The sequence below is a fragment of the Saimiri boliviensis genome, chromosome 14 (assembly GCF_048565385.1).
Source record: "Saimiri boliviensis isolate mSaiBol1 chromosome 14, mSaiBol1.pri, whole genome shotgun sequence".
Lineage (NCBI taxonomy): Eukaryota > Metazoa > Chordata > Mammalia > Primates > Cebidae > Saimiri > Saimiri boliviensis.
In genome coordinates, this window is record NC_133462.1 from 27,614,301 (window position 1) to 27,631,950 (window position 17,650).

The 17,650-nt window shown below is 46.7% G+C and overlaps 2 protein-coding genes across 2 annotated transcripts in view; both read right to left on the minus strand.

Moving 5' to 3' along the window:
• Nucleotides 1-17,650, minus strand: part of LOC101048102 (uncharacterized) — an 80,815-nt gene that overhangs the window by 17,099 nt on the left and 46,066 nt on the right.
• Nucleotides 1-17,650, minus strand: part of LOC141581139 (zinc finger protein 680-like) — a 29,223-nt gene that overhangs the window by 6,070 nt on the left and 5,503 nt on the right. Inside the window, exons 2-3 of the mRNA XM_074385654.1 lie at nt 16,918-17,088; nt 2,430-2,559 (exon numbers count right to left, since the gene is read on the minus strand). Of these exons, the coding sequence (XP_074241755.1) occupies nt 2,430-2,459 (30 nt within the window). The 5' untranslated portion in view covers nt 2,460-2,559; nt 16,918-17,088. The remainder of the gene's footprint in view (nt 1-2,429; nt 2,560-16,917; nt 17,089-17,650) is intronic.

Here is a 17,650-nt window from a genome sequence, read left to right on the forward strand (position 1 = left end):
TACAGATGAAGACAACCAATCTATTGTCAAACTCCTAAAGTTTTATTTTTTTTAATTTTTTTTTTTTTTATATGGAGTTTCGCTCTTGTTACCCAGGCTGGAGTGCAATGGCGCGATCTCGGCTCACCGCAACCTCCGCCTCCTGGGTTCAGGCAACTCTCCTGTCTCAGCCTCCTGAGTAGCTGGGATTACAGGCACGCACCACCATGCCCAGTTAATGTTTTGTATTTTTAGTAGAGACAGGGTTTCACCACGTTGACCAGGATGGTCTTGATCTCTTGACCTCATGATCCACCCGCCTCAGCCTCCCAAAGTGCTGGGATTACAGGCTTGAGCCACCGCGCCCGGCTGAACTCCTAAAGTTTTATATTCTTTGCTGGCTCTTTAAAGTTTGTAGAACAAACAGAAGGCAGCAATGTCTGAATAAGTCTGCATTTGGAAAATAACATACACATATGTGCTAATGCAGTGTTTATTAAGCAGGTACTATGTGCTCAAGAGTATGTTACAGAGCACTGTGCTAGGAATAACACATTATGTGATTTAATCCTAGTAACACCCCGGAAGCTGATATTAAGTGTTCAAGGATGTAGATAAAAGGTCTGGCACTTCCATTTCTTCCTGTTTCTCTGACATTGATGCACCAGTTTTAATACAAAATTTAAAAATTAAGATCCTAAAACATATAGTTTATTTCTCTCATTTATCTGTTTTCAGGTTTCAGAAAATTGTGAGCACCAGCTCTAGAAAGGCAGCAGGATTCACCAGACAAAACTCTAATTTTTTTTTTTTTTTTTTTTGAGCTGGAGTCTCACTTTGTCACCCAGGCTGGAATAAAGTGGTACAATTTCAGCTCACTGCAACCTCCACCTCCCAGGTTCAAGTGATTCTCCTGCCTCAGCCTCCTGAGTAGCTGGAATTACAGGCATGTGCCACCATGCCTAGCTAATTTTTGTACTTTTAGTAGAGATAGGATTTCACCATGTTGGTCAGGCTGGTCTCAAATTCCCAACTTTGTGATCGGCCTGCCTTGGTCTGCCAAAGTGCTGGGATTACAGGTGTGACCACCACAACCAGCCAAAACTCTGATTTTTTATAAATCAGTTTTGTGAGGTAAGTCTCTAGAGTAGGGTCAGACCTAACTGAGGCCTCCAAAAAGAGTGAATCTGAACCGAATTTGGGCGGGGAGAAGACCCTATGTAGAATTCTGTTCTCTATGCCACTAAGGTATTTCCAGTTCTGTTTTTCCTAACATTACCTAAGAGAAACTTAAATCTCAGAGTTCATGTAACTTTAATCTATTTTTGCCACTCCCCTGTCAATTTTATAACATATACTAATAAGCAATTTAAACAAATCTCTTAAAGTTCTTCGGAATAATTATACTGGAAGATAAATATACTTAGCAAAGTAAAAGAAACACAAATAACAACAAATCTGCAGTCCATAAATATCCATTCAGGTGATGATATCAGAAGCAACAACATAAAAAAGTGGCATAACCATAAAAAAAGTGATTACATAACCATAAAATTTTCGCCTTTATTGTACAAATTAAGAAACGACATAACTACCTAATTAATGAACTTCATTTTCTTCATCGTGATCCTTATAAAAGTCTTTCCTTCAAGCCCCGCCCATAAGTCACAAATTATAAACCATAGCTGAATGCTCTACAATTTTTGAATTACTCTTTGATTATATTCTTTAATATTTTTGTGGCAACTTCTGTACTTTTTTTTTTTTTTTAAATCGAGAGTCTTGCTCTGTTACCCAGGCTGGAGGGCAGTGGCAAGATCTCAGCTCACTGCAACTTCTACCTCCCAGGTTCAACTGATTTCTCCTGCCTCAGCCTCCCGAGTAGCTGGGACTACGGGCGTGCACCACCACGCCCAGCTAATTTTTGTATTTTTAGTAAAGACGGAGGTTCACTATGCTAGCAACGCTGGTCTTGAACTCCTGACTTGGTGATCCGCCCACCTTGGCCTCCCGAAGAGCTACTATTACAGACGTCAGGCGCCGCAGCCGGCCTGTACATTTTCAATAGGAGAAAAGAGGAACTGGGAACCCACGAACCAAAGCTCTTCCAATTCATGAATCCTCACCCCAAGTCAGGATTCTCCCCTGACGACCCTCCCGTGGTCCCTGTACAATCTGGGAGACGCGGCGCTGGGGGTGCAGAGCTGCCTAGAGAGCGCTCCAGGCCAGGGCACAGTTACTGCACAGGGAAGAGACAGGACGCCCCTGCCCGGCTGTCAGTGCAGCCGCCATCTTATGCCTGAAGGGAACTGAGGCTGAGCTGGGCCAGGAGAACTCGGGGCGCAGATTGTGGAGCTGACTGTGGGGAGGCCCGAGTCCTGCCACAGCCACTTCCACCCCTTACAACCAGCCCTTCCCCTCTTTCCGGATACCGGACCCGGCACTCTCACCATTTCTAGGCTTCCAGGGGATTCCGGCATCTTCGCTGTGATCTCCTAATACCTGCTGGTCACGGGGCCACAGAGGATGGGCTTCCAGAAGAACAGGACACAGAAATGAAGACGAGACCCGCACCTCCGGCTGCAGCGAGAGACAAAGGCCCCGCCAAACCCGGAAGCCGCCCTGTCCGCTTCAACTGCGTGGCTCATTGGACGGTTCCCAGCTTAACGTCTCTGATTGGATAACGTTTAAATCCCCGCCCCCTCAGGCCATGATTGACGGAAGATGTGATGCGATGCGGGGCTGAATAGAGTGACAGCCCAGGTTGCAGCTTACTCTGACAGGGCTTCCTCCCTGAGCTGAGCCAGGCTCACTACAGAGGGTATTTGCATTTATCCTTGTGTATAATGGTTATATGCATTTATAAACATATTGTATCGGGCCAGGCGCGGTGGCTCACGCCTGTAATTCCAGCACTTTGGGCGACCGAGGTAGGTGGATCACCTGAAGTCGGGAGTTTTAGTCCAGCCTGACCAACATGGAGAAACCTTGTCTCCACTAAAAACACAAAATTATCCGGGCGTGGTGGCACCTGCCTATAATCCCAGCTATTCGGGAGGCTGAGGCAGGAGAATCGCTTTAACTAGGGAGGCGGAGATTGCAGTGAGCCGAGATCGCACCATTGCACTCCAGCCTGGGCAGCAAGAGCAAAACTATGTCTCAAAAAAAAATTAAAAATAAATTAAATAAATAAATAAGGTAGCTGCCAGAAACCCTTGAAATTCTGGACAGTGACACTTCTACAAAAGAAGCCAGATTTCTTTTAGGTTTGTGCTCATATAATACTGTTTACCATGGGGAATAAACCTCTCAAGAAATTATAGGCTGGGGAGGGAAGGAAATTGCAGAAGGACACAGTGGCTCAGACCTGTAATCCTAGCACTTTGGGAGACTAAGATGGGAGAATTATGTAAGTTCAGGAGTTCCACTGCAGCCTGGGCCACACAGTAAGATTTTGTTTCCGTGAAAAAATTAGCCAGCCATGGTGATACTTGTCTGTAGTCCCAGCTACTTAGGTAGCGGAGGCAGGCGGATTGCTTGAGCCTGGAAAGTCAAGGCTGCAGTGAGCCATGATTAGTTACACCACTGCCATCCACACTTAGCGATAAAGTGAGACCCCGTCTCAAAAAAAGAAAAAAATGGAGATGCATTTTGAAGACAGAACAATTTTAGGAGATGACTAAGGAATGAGCTTAGAAAATCAAAGCCCAACAGCACATTATTTATTTTTATCATAGAAAATATTTGAAAACTTTTAAAAAGAGAAAAAACTTTAGAGAAACTAAATTTTTAACAGAGTTTAATTGAGCATAGATTGATTTGCAAATTGGGCAACCAGTGGATCCAGAGTAGGCTCAAGAGAGACTAGCTCAGCCACATGATGAAAACAGGTTCGTGGATGGAAAAAGCAAAGTGACATAAAGAAAATGGGAGTGGGATACAGAAACAGCCAGATTGATTACAGGTTGGGATTTGTCTTATTTAACATAATTTGAACACTTGATGTCCTTTTATTGGCAAAAACACAGTGGCTGATACAATAATGTGTTACAGTCTATTTATATATCCAGTTAGGTTTCAGTTTACTATGTACAAAAAAACCTAGTGACCAAATTTAAACAGGAAAGGGGGCAACTTTAGGCATAATTAATGTAACAATTTCTCCCTTTTGATCATCTTCTCAATTCTGAGAGATAGATCAAAACTTTAGACATTGATATTACTCTGTCACCATCAAAAATATATTTTGTCTCAAATCCCACTATGAAATAGCAGAACTGTACGCACTGTGGAAACAAGGATTTCAGGTTTTTTTTTTTGAGACGGAGTTTCGCTCTTGTTACCCAGGCTGGAGTGCAATGGCGCAATCTCAGCTCACCGCAACCTCCGTCTCCTGGGTTAGGCAATTCTCCTGCCTCAGCCTCCTGAGTAGCTGGGATTACAGGCACACGCCACCATGCCCAGCTAATTTTTTGTACTTTTAGTAGAGACGGGGTTTCACCATGTTGACCAGGATGGTCTCGTCCTCTTGACCTCGTTATCCACCCGCCTCGGCCTCCCAAAGTGCTGGGATTACAGGCTTGAAACACCGCGAGAATTTTCTTTTTTTTTTTGAGACGGAGTTTCGCTCTTGTTACCCAGGCTGGAGTGCAATGGCACGATCTCGGCTCACTGCAACCTCCGCCTCCTGGGTTCGGGCAATTCTCCTGCCTCAGCCTCCTGAGTAGCTGGGATTATAGGCACGCACCACCATGCCCAGCTAATTTTTTGTATTTTTAGTAGAGACGGGGTTTCACCATGTTGACCAGGTTGGTCTCGATCTCTCGACCTCGTGATCCACCCGCCTCGGCCTCCCAAAGTGCTGGGATTACAGGCTTGAGCCACCGCGCCCGGCCTTGGGCAGCAGTTTTTTAACAGAGTCAGGAAAGAAAAAAATCCAGAGAGGCAGGTTGATAAACACTTAGCAGGAATATCTGGCCTAATGATCCAAATGGCTCTGCCATATTCATAGTCTTGGACAGGTGAGGACACTGAGGTTCAAGGAGGAAAGCAAGAGTCTGGCTAGAAAACTGGCAGCCTGGAGCCCTACAGATGCCGGCAGGCATCGTCCTCCAACCCCCTGCAATCCCCAACCACATCTCAGAGCGCTCCACCACTCCACCAACCAGGGGGCTCCACTCAGCTAATTCATCCTTAAATCAGTTAGGGGTCCGCTGCACCACCTGCCCCAATCCTTCTCACTCACAAGTCCAGGGCCTCCCATGGTTGTGAGGTTGGGTGGGGATGGGGGTGTCAGCACCCCCCTGGCCCAGGCTGGGTCCTTGGCAGCCTCCTCCAGGCCACCCTTCTCTGGTTGGCAACTAGGAGTCTGGAAGCGCGTGTGCAGGGCAAATGGCACCCGGAGCCCTTGGCGATTTGGCAGGGGATTGTCAGGGCCACACCTCGAAAACTGCGGCGCCTTTGCAAGGTGGGCCTGGAGCTCCGTCTCCTTTCCTAGCCTCAGAGTTCCTTCTAGAAGACCTTCCTTGTCTTGCAAGACCCTGACTGCCAACACCCCAGACTTCTGAGACATCTGACCCTTATGTCTAGCTGGTGTTGGGTGTGCCCACCCGGCTTGAATAGGGTAGGGGCAGTGGTGGCACTAGAGTGTCACTGCGTCATGCTGGCCACTTTGGGCAGGGGCTGAGTTTCAGTTGAACTCACTCATGCTTCAAATTCCAGCCTCTGGCTTTGGCAAATCTGGCTAGGACCTGGGGCCTAGAGGCAGGGTCTGTGGATGCCACGGGCCAGGCTCCCCTCCCACGCTTCGGCGGTGGCCCTGCGGCTCCAGGAGCTATACACACGGCTGTGTCCTTCTGGAGCAGTGGCAGCAGAACCCGGAACTCACCTGGCAGTGCCACTCACACGCAGCCTCTTCCCCACCCAGGCGTGTCCAGTTCCCCTGGCCCCTTCTCAGTGGCTGCTGGCTCCTTCCCCACCTATTGCCCCCTTCCTCTCCCACACAACCCGCGCTGCTTCTCGCTCAGGGGCTCCAAGGTGGTGCCGCCACCATGGCCATGGCCAGGTGGAGTGCAAGGGCAGGCCGGGCATCCTTGGCAGGGGCGGGTGTCCCGGGTCCTCAGGCTCCCCGCAGGCAGGCCACCCCCATGTCCACTCGGGCACCGGCAGGAGAGCGCCCACCGCCCCCCAGAAATCTGTGGCCGGCTTCCGGCTCCCCGAATTCTCCCAGCCCCGCCATACTAAGAACTCCTAGGCAGCCTGGCTCCTCTTCCTCCCCGCCACGGTCCCTCCTACGTGGGCGCAGAGCCCTCCTGGGCAGCAGGGACCAACTTCCCAGAGTGAGAACCAGCGCTACCCCGGCAAGGGCCACCACGAGTCCCAGTCCACGGGATACCCAGACCCCTCCGCACTCGCCCAGTCCCTCAACTTGGGACCCCCGGTGCGGACAAGCGACCCATTGGACCCTGCCCAGACCACCTGCTGAGATTACAGGCTTGAGCTACCGCGCCAAGCCAGTCCTTTTTGTTTGTTTGTTTGTTTGTTTTTTGTTTTTTTTTTTTTTGAGACGGAGTTTCACTCTTGTTACCTAGGCTGGAGTGCAATGGCGCGATCTCGGCTCACCGCAACCTCCACCTCCTGGGTTCAGGCAATTCTCCTGCCTCAGCCTCCCGAGTAGCTGGGATTACAGGCACTCACCACCATGCCCGGCTAATTTTTGTATTTTTAGTAGAGACGGGGTTTCACCATGTTGACCAGGATGGTCTCGATCTCTTGACCTCGTGATCCACCCGCCTCAGCCTCCCAAAGTGCTGGGATTACAGGCTTGAGCCACCGCGCCCGGCCCAGTCCTTTTGTTTTTAAAGAGAATTTAAAATTCTACCTGAAACCAGTCAAGTAACTTCAGAAAAAAATTAATGAGAAAAGTGTTTTTCAGGAAGAACTGATTATCTCTGGCTAATTTGCTTTCCACTTGTTAGACTTTATAAGTAAGTTATTTTGTTAAGCCTTGATTTCAGCAAAAATTAAGAGTTGGTGGAGCAATGTTAAACAGTCTGGTGCAGGGCTATAGAATCTCAAATGTTCTGACATGTCAAATCAAAGCTATGCTTGAAAAATCTGTCACGCCGGGCGCGGTGGCTCAAGCCTGTAATCCCAGCACTTTGGGAGGCCGAGGCAGGTGGATCACGAGGTCGAGAGATCGAGACCATCCTGGTCAACATGGTGAAACCCCGTCTCTACGAAAAATACAAAAAATTAACTGGGCGTGGTGGCGCGTGACTGTAATCCCAGCTACTCAGGAGGCTGAGGCAGGAGAACTGCCTGAACCCAGAAGGCGGAGGTTGTGGTGGGCCAAGATCGCGCCATTGCACTCCAGCCTGGGTAACAAGAGCGAAACTCCGTCTCAAAAAAAAAAAAAAGAAAGAAAAATCTATGTCACAGCTATTATGTTATTTTTCAGTGCTGTTCTTTGCCCTGGAAGGAAGTCATGGATTTCTCATAATCCTAGCAGCCTAGAGAGCTGGCTAAAACACCCTTCGAAGATTACATTTTATTTATTTATTTATTTATTTATTTATTTATTTTTATTTTTTTTTTGAGACGGAGTTTCGCTCTTGTTACCCAGGCTGGAGTGCAATGGCGCGATCTCGGCTCACCGCAACCTCCGCCTCCTGGGTTCAGGCAATTCTCCTGCCTCAGCCTCCCGAGAAGCTGGGACTACAGGCGTGCGCCACCATGCCCAGCTAATTTTTGTATTTTTATTAGAGACGGGGTTTCACCATGTTGACCAGGATGGTCTCGATCTCTTGACCTCGTGATCCACCCGCCTCAGCCTCCCAAAGTGCTGGGATTACAGGCTTGAGCCACCGCGCCCGGCCTACATTTTATTTATTTACTTAGAGATGGAATCTCCTCTATCACCCAGGTTGCAGTGCAGTGGTGCAATCTCAGCTCACTGCAAGCTACATCTCCTTGGTCCACATGACTCTTCTGCCTCAGCCTCCCGAGTAGCTGGGACCACAGGCACCCGCCACCATGCCCAGCTAATTTTTGTGTTTTTAGTGGAGACAGGGTTTCACCATATTGGTCTGGCTGGTCTCAAACTCCTGACCTCAGGTGATCCGCCTGCCTTCACCTCCCGAAGTGCTAAGCCCTAGTCATTCCTCTCATGGGAAACATAAGGTGTATGAGACCCAAAGTTCTTTTTTTTTTTTTTTTTGAGACGGAGTTTCGCTCTTGTTACCCAGGCTGGAGTGCAATGGCGCGATCTCGGCTCACCGCAACCTCCGCCTCCTGGGTTCAGGCAATTCTCCTGCCTCAGCCTCCTGAGTAGCTGGGATTACAGGCACACGCCACCATGCCCAGCTAATTTTTTGTATTTTTTTTTTTAGTAGAGACGGGGTTTCACCATGTTCACCAGGTTGGTCTCGATCTCTCGACCTTGTGATCCACCCGCCTCGGCCTCCCAAAGTGCTGGGGAGACCCAAAGTTCTATCAACCTCTCCTCAGCCATAGTTTACATATTCTTCCCATACTCTTGGGTGACAGGAGGTCTTCCTTCTGGACCTGAAGTCCACCCAGTTTATAGTTGGCCCTGAGCTCAGAAAGCCTGATCAGAATCTGAGAGGATGCATCCATATATAGAAGAGGTCATGAGGGTCTCATATTCTGTGAAAATGACCTTTTGATGTCTATTTGGAGTGTCTCAATCCCTGAACAGAATTGAGGCCCAGAGGATATTGCTGCTTTAGTCACTGAATTATGCCAAAGTTCTAGGAAAGTGATTGGACAAAGTAGGTATTTAATACATACATGTGTGCTGAATAAATGAACCCCAACCAAAACATTCCTAGATATCTGAATTGGTGTGGAAATTCTCTTTCAGTGTTCTGATCTATCTATATCAAGGACAAAGATCAGCTACAAAGAAAAAAATCATATCTCCTTTATAAAATACAAAAACAGATTTTCTTTTTACATGCTTCCAATACAAAAAGTGAAGATTGTGGCAAAGTATTTAATTATTGATTATATCTTAGTGCAGGGGTCCCCACCTTTCAGGTTGTGAACCAGTACTGGTCCATGGCCTGTTAGAAACCAGGCTGCACAGATTCTTCTCATAGAAGCTAAAACTCCATTGTGAACTGCCCATTCAATGGAACTAGGTTGCACAGTGTCTATAACAATCTTGGTCCATGGAAAAGTGTCTTTGAAACCAGTCTCTGGTTCCAAAAAGTTTAAAGACTGCTACCTTAGTAAACATCAGAGAACTTATACTACAGAAACTCTGTACATGTAATGAATGTGGAAAGAATTTTCTCCAAATTACACGCCTAAAAACTAGTGTTCATCAAATAAAGATTTAGAGACTTAATACGTCAGAGGAAGTAATAAAAAACATTGAGTCTGCCAGACATGATGGCTCATTCCTATAATCCCAGCACTTTAGGAGGCCAAGGCAGGCAGATCACCTGAGGCCAGGTGAAGTTGCTGCCACTTCTGCACTGGCATCCAAGATTGGCTCCCTGGGTCTGTCTTCAAAAAATGTTGGTGATAACATTGCCAAGGCAACGAGTGACTGGAAGGGCCTGAAGATTTTAGTAAAACTGACTGTTTAGAATAAACAAGCCCATATTTAGGTGGTGCATTCTGCCTCTGCCCTGATTATCAAAGTCCTCAAGGAAACACCAAGAGACAGAAAAAACAGAAAAACATTAAACATTGCTCGACAGATGGAGAACTGATCTTTAGCCAGAGAACTTTCTGGAACCATTAAAGAGATCCTGGGCACTGCCCAGTCTGTGGGCTATAATGTTGATGGCCACCACACTCATGACATCATACGTGACATTAACAGTGGTGCTGTGGAATGCCCAGATAGTTAAGAAGCACAAAGGAAAATATTTCAATAAAGGGTCATTTGACAACTGGAAAAAAAAAATACACACACACACACACATACACACACATAATATATATACAAATATATCAGTATCTCCAAAAGCAATAGAAGAGCAGTAAGATCATGCAGTGGCTTATGAGCAAGAGTGAACGAGGCCGGGTGCAGTAGCTCATGCCTGTAATCCCAGCACTTTGGGAGGCTGAGGCAGGTGGGTCACCTGAGGTCAGGAGTTCGAGAGCAGCCTGACCAACGTGGTGAAACTCTGTCTCTAAAAAAAACAAAACAAAAAATAAAAGAGTGAACATTGGCTCTCACTGTAAAATTAAAGACATCACTAAAGAAAATGGAGAATCCTTAGAAGATTCAAGAGTATAAGACAAAAGATGTTCCTACTTGTAAATATGAAAAAATAGGGCAGGCGTGGTGGCTCACACTTACAATCCCAGCACTTTGGGAGGCTGAGGCGGGTGGATCACAATGTCAAGAGATCGAGACCATCCTGGTCAACATGGTGAAACCCCGTCTCTACTAAAAATACAAAAGTTAGCTGGGCATGGTGGTGCACACCTGTAGTCCCAGCTACTTGGGAGGCGGAGGCAGAAGAATTGCTTGAATAAAGGAGGCAGATGTTGCAGTGAACCAAGACCCTGCCATTGCACTCCAGCCTAGGTAACAAGAGCGAAACTCTGTCTCAAAAAAAAAAAAAGAAAGAAAGAAAGAAAGGAAAAACAAACAAACAAAAAAAACCAGGCTTCTCAAAAATTGTTGGAGCAGAGCTTCTAAGTACATTTTAAGTCTTGACTTTCTCCTTGACCTTCAGTGGTCCTCTTGCACATGTCATCTCCTTCCTTCACTCTCACCCTCTGGGAGTCTGGTTACTGTCTTATGTCTCATGTCTCTTCACACTTCAGGGCTATTTCCTTTCCTCCAAACAAGTGAGCTGATCTGGCTTGGAGATAGTGACAGCCGTTTTTGTTTTTTTGTTTTTTTTTTGAGTTGGAGTTTCACTCTTGTTGCCCAACCTGGAGTGCAATGGCACGATCTTGGCTCACTACAACCTCTTCCTCCTGGGTTCAAGTGATTCTCCTGCCTCAGCCTCCTGAGTAGCTGGCATTATAGGCATGTGCCACCACGTCCAGCTAATTTTGTATTTTTGTAGAGACGGGGTTTCTCCATGTCGCTCAGGCTGGTCTCAAACTCCTGACCTCAGGTGATCTGCCTGCTTTGGCCTCCCAAAGTGCTGGGATTACAGGTGTGAGCCACCATGCCCGGCATGACAGCTGTTTTATTAGAAAAAAAAAAATGACATAACTATTGCTGGGGATTCTCCAATTACAAGCCCTGTACTGTGCTCAGTGAAAAAAAAAACTAAACAAGATTTTAGAAAACTATCCTAAATTGTTTTCTAACAGAACCTTTAGAATATTTAAGTATTTTAAATCCATGGGTTCTTAGTTTCATTATCCAATACTGCTGAATCAAAAGTAAGTGGAAGCTGGGCGCAGTGGCTCAAGCCAAGCCTGTAAGGACTTTGGGAGGCTGAGGCAGGTGGATCACGAGGTCAAGAGATCGAGACCATCCTGGTCAACATGGTGAAACCCCGTCTCTACTAAAAATACAAAACATTAGCTGGGCATGGTGGCGCGTGCCTGTAATCCCAGCTACTCAGGAGGCTGAGGCAGGAGAATTGCCTGAACCCAGGAGGTGGAGGTTGCGGTGAGCTGAGATCGCGTCATTGCACTCCAGCCTGGGTAACAACAGCGAAACTCCGTCTCAAAACAAAAACAAAAACAAGGATGTTTCCACCCAGAACAATAGAATCTGTAGGGAGGGCCCAGGTGGTGGCATTGCTTTGAATTGGTCATGTGATCCTACGACAAGACTAGGTGAGAATCACATAGCTGAGCACTGCCTCTCAAGCCTCAGTGTGCATATAGATTATTTGCTATTCCAGGTCTCACTGTGAGTAACAGTGTGCTACAGGTTTGGAAAGGGAGGTCTATAAATTAGCTTCTTTAACAGGTCCCGTGTTAATGCTGATGTTGCTCCCCATAGACCCATTTAGCAGCAGTCAGCTAGAGAAAGCAGACACAGCACACAAAGTCCCTTACTCAAAAACCCTTATCCCGGCCAGGCGCGGTGGCTCACGCCTGTAATCCCAGCACTTTGGGAGGCCGAGGCGGGTGGATCACGAGGTCGAGAGATCGAGACCAGCCTTGTCAACATGGTGAAACCCCGTCTCTACTAAAAATAAAAAAAATTAGCTGGGCATGGTGGCACATGCCTGTAATCCCAGCTACTCAGGAGGCTGAGGCAGGAGAATTGCCTGAGCCCAGGAGGCGGAGGTTGCGGTGAGCCGAGATCGCGCCATTGCACTCCAGCCTGGGTAATAAGAGCGAAACTCCGTCTCAAAAAAAAAAAAAAAAAAAAACCCTTATCCCAACAAAAATACTTTTTATCTAAAGAAAGAGTGAATATTTCACTTTCCAAAGTGAAATACAAAGAAAGAGTTCATCAATCACCATTGTGAAACATGACATTCTCTGTATGCCCTTTCAATATTACAGAGGCTGGAGATGGTGACAATGTCTGAGTAAGACTGCATTTGGAAAACAACCTGTACACATGCATTAATGCAACGTTTGTAGAGAATGTTCTGTGTGCTCAGGAGTATGTCACAGAGCACTGTGCTGGGAACTTCATATCACGTATGTTAATTTTCTCAACTCACTAAGAGATGGGTACTAAGTGTCTCATAATTCCCTAGATTTAAATGCAGAGACCAGTATTTTTATTTCTTCTGTTTTCCTACCATTGATTTTAAAGAGAAAATATGTAGAATAATAGCTCAATATAAGCAGATGGGAGAGACATAGAAAGGAAGTGTTAAGTGCAGTTCAGAGGGATTTTTAATTTTTGTGTATTTATTTTATTGAGACTTGTAAAGAAACTACTAAAACTGCAGATATGGAGAGCAGGTTGCTGGATGGAATGTCTCTAGAAACACTGGTTTTAACTAAAAATAATAAGTTTAAGGCTGGGCGCGGTGGCTCAAGCCTGTAATCCCAGCACTTTGGGAGGCCGAGGCGGGTGGATCACAAGGTCAAGAGATCGAAACCATCCTGGTCAACATGGTGAAACCCCATCTCTACTAAAAATACAAAAAGTTAGCTGGGCATGGTGGTGTGTGCCTGTAATCCCAGCTACTCAGGAGGCTGAGGCAGGAGAATTGCCTGAACCCAGGAGGCAGAGGTTGCGGTGAGCCGAGATCATGCCATTGCACTCCAGCCTGGGTAACAAGAGCAAAACTCCGTCAAAAAAATAAAATAAAATAATAATAATAATAATAAATTTAAGGCTCCAAAGTATATATTTTTTCCCATTGATCTGCTTTTGGTTTTCAAGAAATTGTGAGCATCAGTTCTGGAGAGAAAGAGTTTTTGATCTTTGACTATCCAGTTCCCTTGGGAGGAGGCCCGTTGTTATAGCAGTAAAGCTTTTTCAGTGGGAAATATTGGGGTTGGATTGAGGGGGTAATGAGGAGGAGAGGAGCAACGGCAGGGGCAGAAAAATGGGAGGCTTCCTTTGCTGCCTTGTCAGCCTTTCTGTTTCCTCTAGAGATCTCATCTGACCCTGTTTGGTGTCCTGGCCAGTGTGTAACTCCTGCTTTAGCCAGGAGATGTGCAGCTTGAAGAAGTTGGTAAATAAGGAGACCATTAGTGATGGGGGTTGCTTTGGCAGTAAGAAATCCTCTCTTTTGCCAGATGGCAGCGTGAGAATGGAGAATGTGATAGGCATATTTGGAGTTGGTAAGAATGTTGACTCGTTTGCCCTTGGAGAGGGTTAGGGCCCTGGTGAGAGCTATAAGTTCTGCCTTTTCAGAGGAAGTCACCAGGGGTAGGGGTTTACCTTCAAAATTACTCGGTCAAGGAAGATGAATGCATACCCAGCAATTTTATGGGAGTCAACTGACTTGGAAGAAGATAACTATAGTTATTTATAGTCAACTATAAATAACTGGTCGTCAGGACTGGGGAGAGGTTCAAGGGAGATATTAGAGAAATGAGGCTGTAGGTGATATTGAGGGGAGGGGTTGATTTCAGTATACGAGTGGTTGGGAGTGAAGGAAGACACTAGAAGTAGAGATGCAGAATTGAGGGGAGCACTTTAGGAGAGGTGGAACTCAGAGTTTTCAAGGAAGAGGGAATAGAGTAGTTAGATATGAGAAGGAGAAAGTGTGCTCAGTACTCGAGAGGAGAGGAGATCTTGTAGATTATGTGGGCTGTGAACTACGGTGTCTTGCCTGAATGCTAGTTTTTTGCTTTCTAAGTCTAAGGTGCTGACTGCTGCTAGGGCTTTAACGCAGCTTGGTCACCTTTTGGTGGTGTTGTCTAGTTGTTTATGAAAGATATATTGCCGAGTCGAAATCAGGAAACTGAGGCCAGTATATAAAAATGAAAAAATCGAGCCGGACACGGTGGCTCAAGCCTGTAATCCCAGCACTTTGGGAGGCCGAGGTGGGTGGATCACAAGGTCAAGAGATCGAGACCATCTTGGTCAACAAGGTGAAACCCTGTCTCTACTAAAAATACAAAAAATTAGCTGGGCATGGTGGTGCGTGCCTGTAATCCCAGCTACTCAGGAGGCTGAGACAGGAGAATTGCCTGAACCTAGGAGGTGGAGGTTGCGGTGAGCCGAGGTCGTACCATTGCACTCCAGCCTGAGTAACAAGAGTGAAACTCCGTCTCAAAAAAAAAAAAGAAAAAGAAAAAGAAAAAGAAAAAATTAATTTATTCAGCAATTTATTCAGCTCTCAGGCGACGTTCTATGGTCCGGGATGGGGCCAGAGAAGTTGCGCTTAAGTTTTCAGGACAGGGGGTTTTATGGGGGTCGGAAGCGATTGATTGGATATTGGGGAAACAAAGCATAGGCAATTTCATTGGTTATAGGGAGACAGGGCCCGGACGGGGCGAGCCACTACAGGTAAGGAGGTAAGACTTATTGAGAGGTGGGCTTGCCAAGGACGTATGGGGTGAGCTGCCATTGGGTAAGGCTTGGCGGGATTTTTTTAAATTTTGGTTGGTTCAAATGTATAGTTTAGTGCTGACAGTGCATAGTTTAGTGCTGAGGTTCAAATGCATAGTTTAGTGCTGAAGATAGACTTGGGAATAGAATGCAGAAGTGGGTGAGGGGAGCCCGCACGGAGAAGCCAGATGCTGAGTAATGTGTCCAGACTGATAAGCTGTTATCAGACATGGAGAGGGGTGGGTGTTGTCCATCCGGCTCCCAGCAAGGCCTTACAGTTTAGATAGGTGAGCTATGGAGGCAAAGGAAGGAGGACCTCCTTTTTGTTATCCAAGGACACCAAGGGCTATTCCATGGTTTTTGGCCATGTAGAGTGAAGGGCTGTGAGATGCCAGGCAAAGATAGAGCAGAAGTGGTTACGAGAGTGGTTTTAAGTTTGTGGAGGCTAGGCATTATGTTGAATTTAGAATTTAGGGGCTCATTTAGAGGGCCTTTGGCTGCTTCATAGAGGGGGCAGGCTAGGAGGGCAAAGTTAAGAATTTATATTCTGAATAAGCCTGCCAGTCCTAAGAAAGAAAAGATTTCAGCTGGGGGCAGTGTCACACCTGTAATCCCAACACTTTGCGAGGCTGAGGTGGGCAGATCACGAAGTCAGGAGTTCGAGACCAGCCTGACCACCATGATGAAACCCCGTCCCTTCTTAAAATACAAAATTAGCCAGGCATGGTGGCGCATGCCTGTAATCCCAGCTACTTGGGAGGCTGAGGCAGGAGAATTGCTTGAACTCAGGAGGCAGAAGTTGCGGTGAGGCGAAATTGTGCCATTGCCCTCTGGCCTGGGCATCAAGAACAAAATTCCACCTCAAAAAAAAAAAAAGGAAAGGAAGAAGGAAGAAAGGATTTTACTCTTAGAGGAAGGGGGTTGGAGGTAGGTTGTCTATTAATGCTGCCCATGCTGGGGTCATGACTTGGGCCCCGGGGGAGAGAGATGGACTCCTAAGTCCATCACTGTTGGAGAGGACAGTTGTGCTTTTGACGGGAAACCCTATATCCTTTACCAAATTTAGAGGGGTAATGGTGTGAGTCTGAGAGTCCTCTGCAGGGCACTACAGGGGAGGAAGTTGTTCACATACTGGAGAAGTCGGTTAGGGGAGACATCAAGGAAGTGCGATCTTGAGCTAGAGCTTGTCCAAATAAATGGGGGCTATCTCTAAAGCCTTGGGGGAGGAATGTCCAAATAAGGTGTCATGACTGGAAGGTTTCAGGGTCAGTCCAGGTAAAAACAAAAAGATTTTGGGAGTCAGGGTGCAGAGGAATGGTAAAAAAAGGCATCCTTTAGCTCTATGGCTGAAAAATGGATGGCGACTGGAGGGATAAAAGGAGCATCTAGGGACTGGGAAGTACTGGATGGATGGGAAGGACTGCCTGACTGATGGCCCGGATGTCTTGAACTAGCCAGTATGAGCCATCTGCCTTTGTGACAGGGAGTATGGAGAATGAGTCAGCCTAAGATGGCCTTTCTAGAGGAGTCTGTTTACAATGGACCATAAGCCCTTTAGGTGTGTTAATGAAATGAGATACTGAAAGACATTAGGAAATTTGGAGGAGTCTTTTAGCTGGAATTTGATTGCATCATGGTGAGCCGCTAGGAAGGGATAGTGGTATCCTACTCTATTGGATTAACAAGAAAAACAGAGAATGGACGTTGAGGGGAGGGGTTGTGGGCTGGCATGGTAGTGGAGAGGAGAGAATCTGGTTGTGGGGAACAGAAAAAGGTGACAGAAGCTTTGAATTTGGTTAGGTCTCTGCCTAGGATGGGGGTAGGGCAATGAGGCATGATGAGAAACGAATGTGAGAAAACAGTATCAAATAGAGAACAAGTAAGATGTCTGATGGCACGTGGTACGAAATGAGTCCATCAACCCTCACAACTGAGACCTGAGAGGAATGAGTGGGTCCTGAGAATTCTGGCAAAGGTGGCCCCAGTACTGACTAAAAAGGAGATTGGCTTACCTGCTACTAGAAGAGTTACCCTGGGCTTCAATAACAGCCGATGGGGCCAGGAGCCCTGGAACTCGTTAGTTTTCAGTGGGTAGGCTGAGAAGCTGTGGGAGTGCAAGCAATTCTTCACTTTTCGTTTTGCTGAAGGGTTGGTGGCTCTGAGGTCCAGCCTTTTCTGTCTGTCTGTTGAGAGAACAGTCAGACTTCCAGTGGCCTGTCTTCTGGCAGACTGGGCAAAGACTTTTTACACTTGTGGGTTAGGACGTGCCTGCACCCAGTGACCTACTTTGCCACATTTAAAACAAGGCCCAGGAGGGCTACTGCTATTGGGTCTTTTGTGCCCTTAGGTACTATGGCTGGGCTAATGAATAGAAGCTAATATTTAGCACATGCTCCTTGTCCTTATTTACTTTGCTCATCCCTGTTATTGAAGACTTTAAAAGCCAGGTTAAGGAGGTCTTGTTTTGTTTTGTTTGTTTGTTTGCTTTTGAGACAGAGTTTTGCTCTTGTTGCCCAGGCTGGAGTACAATGGTATGATCTTGGCTCACTGCAACCTCCATCTCCCAGGTTCAAGTGATTCTCCTGCCTCAGCCTCCCAAGTAGCTGAGATTACAGGCATGCACCATCATGCCCAGCTAATTTTGTATTTTTAGTAGAGACGGGGTTTCTCTATGGTGGTCAGGGTGGCCTTGAACTCCTGACCTCAGGTGATCCGCCCGCCTCGGCCTCCCAAAGTGCTGAGATT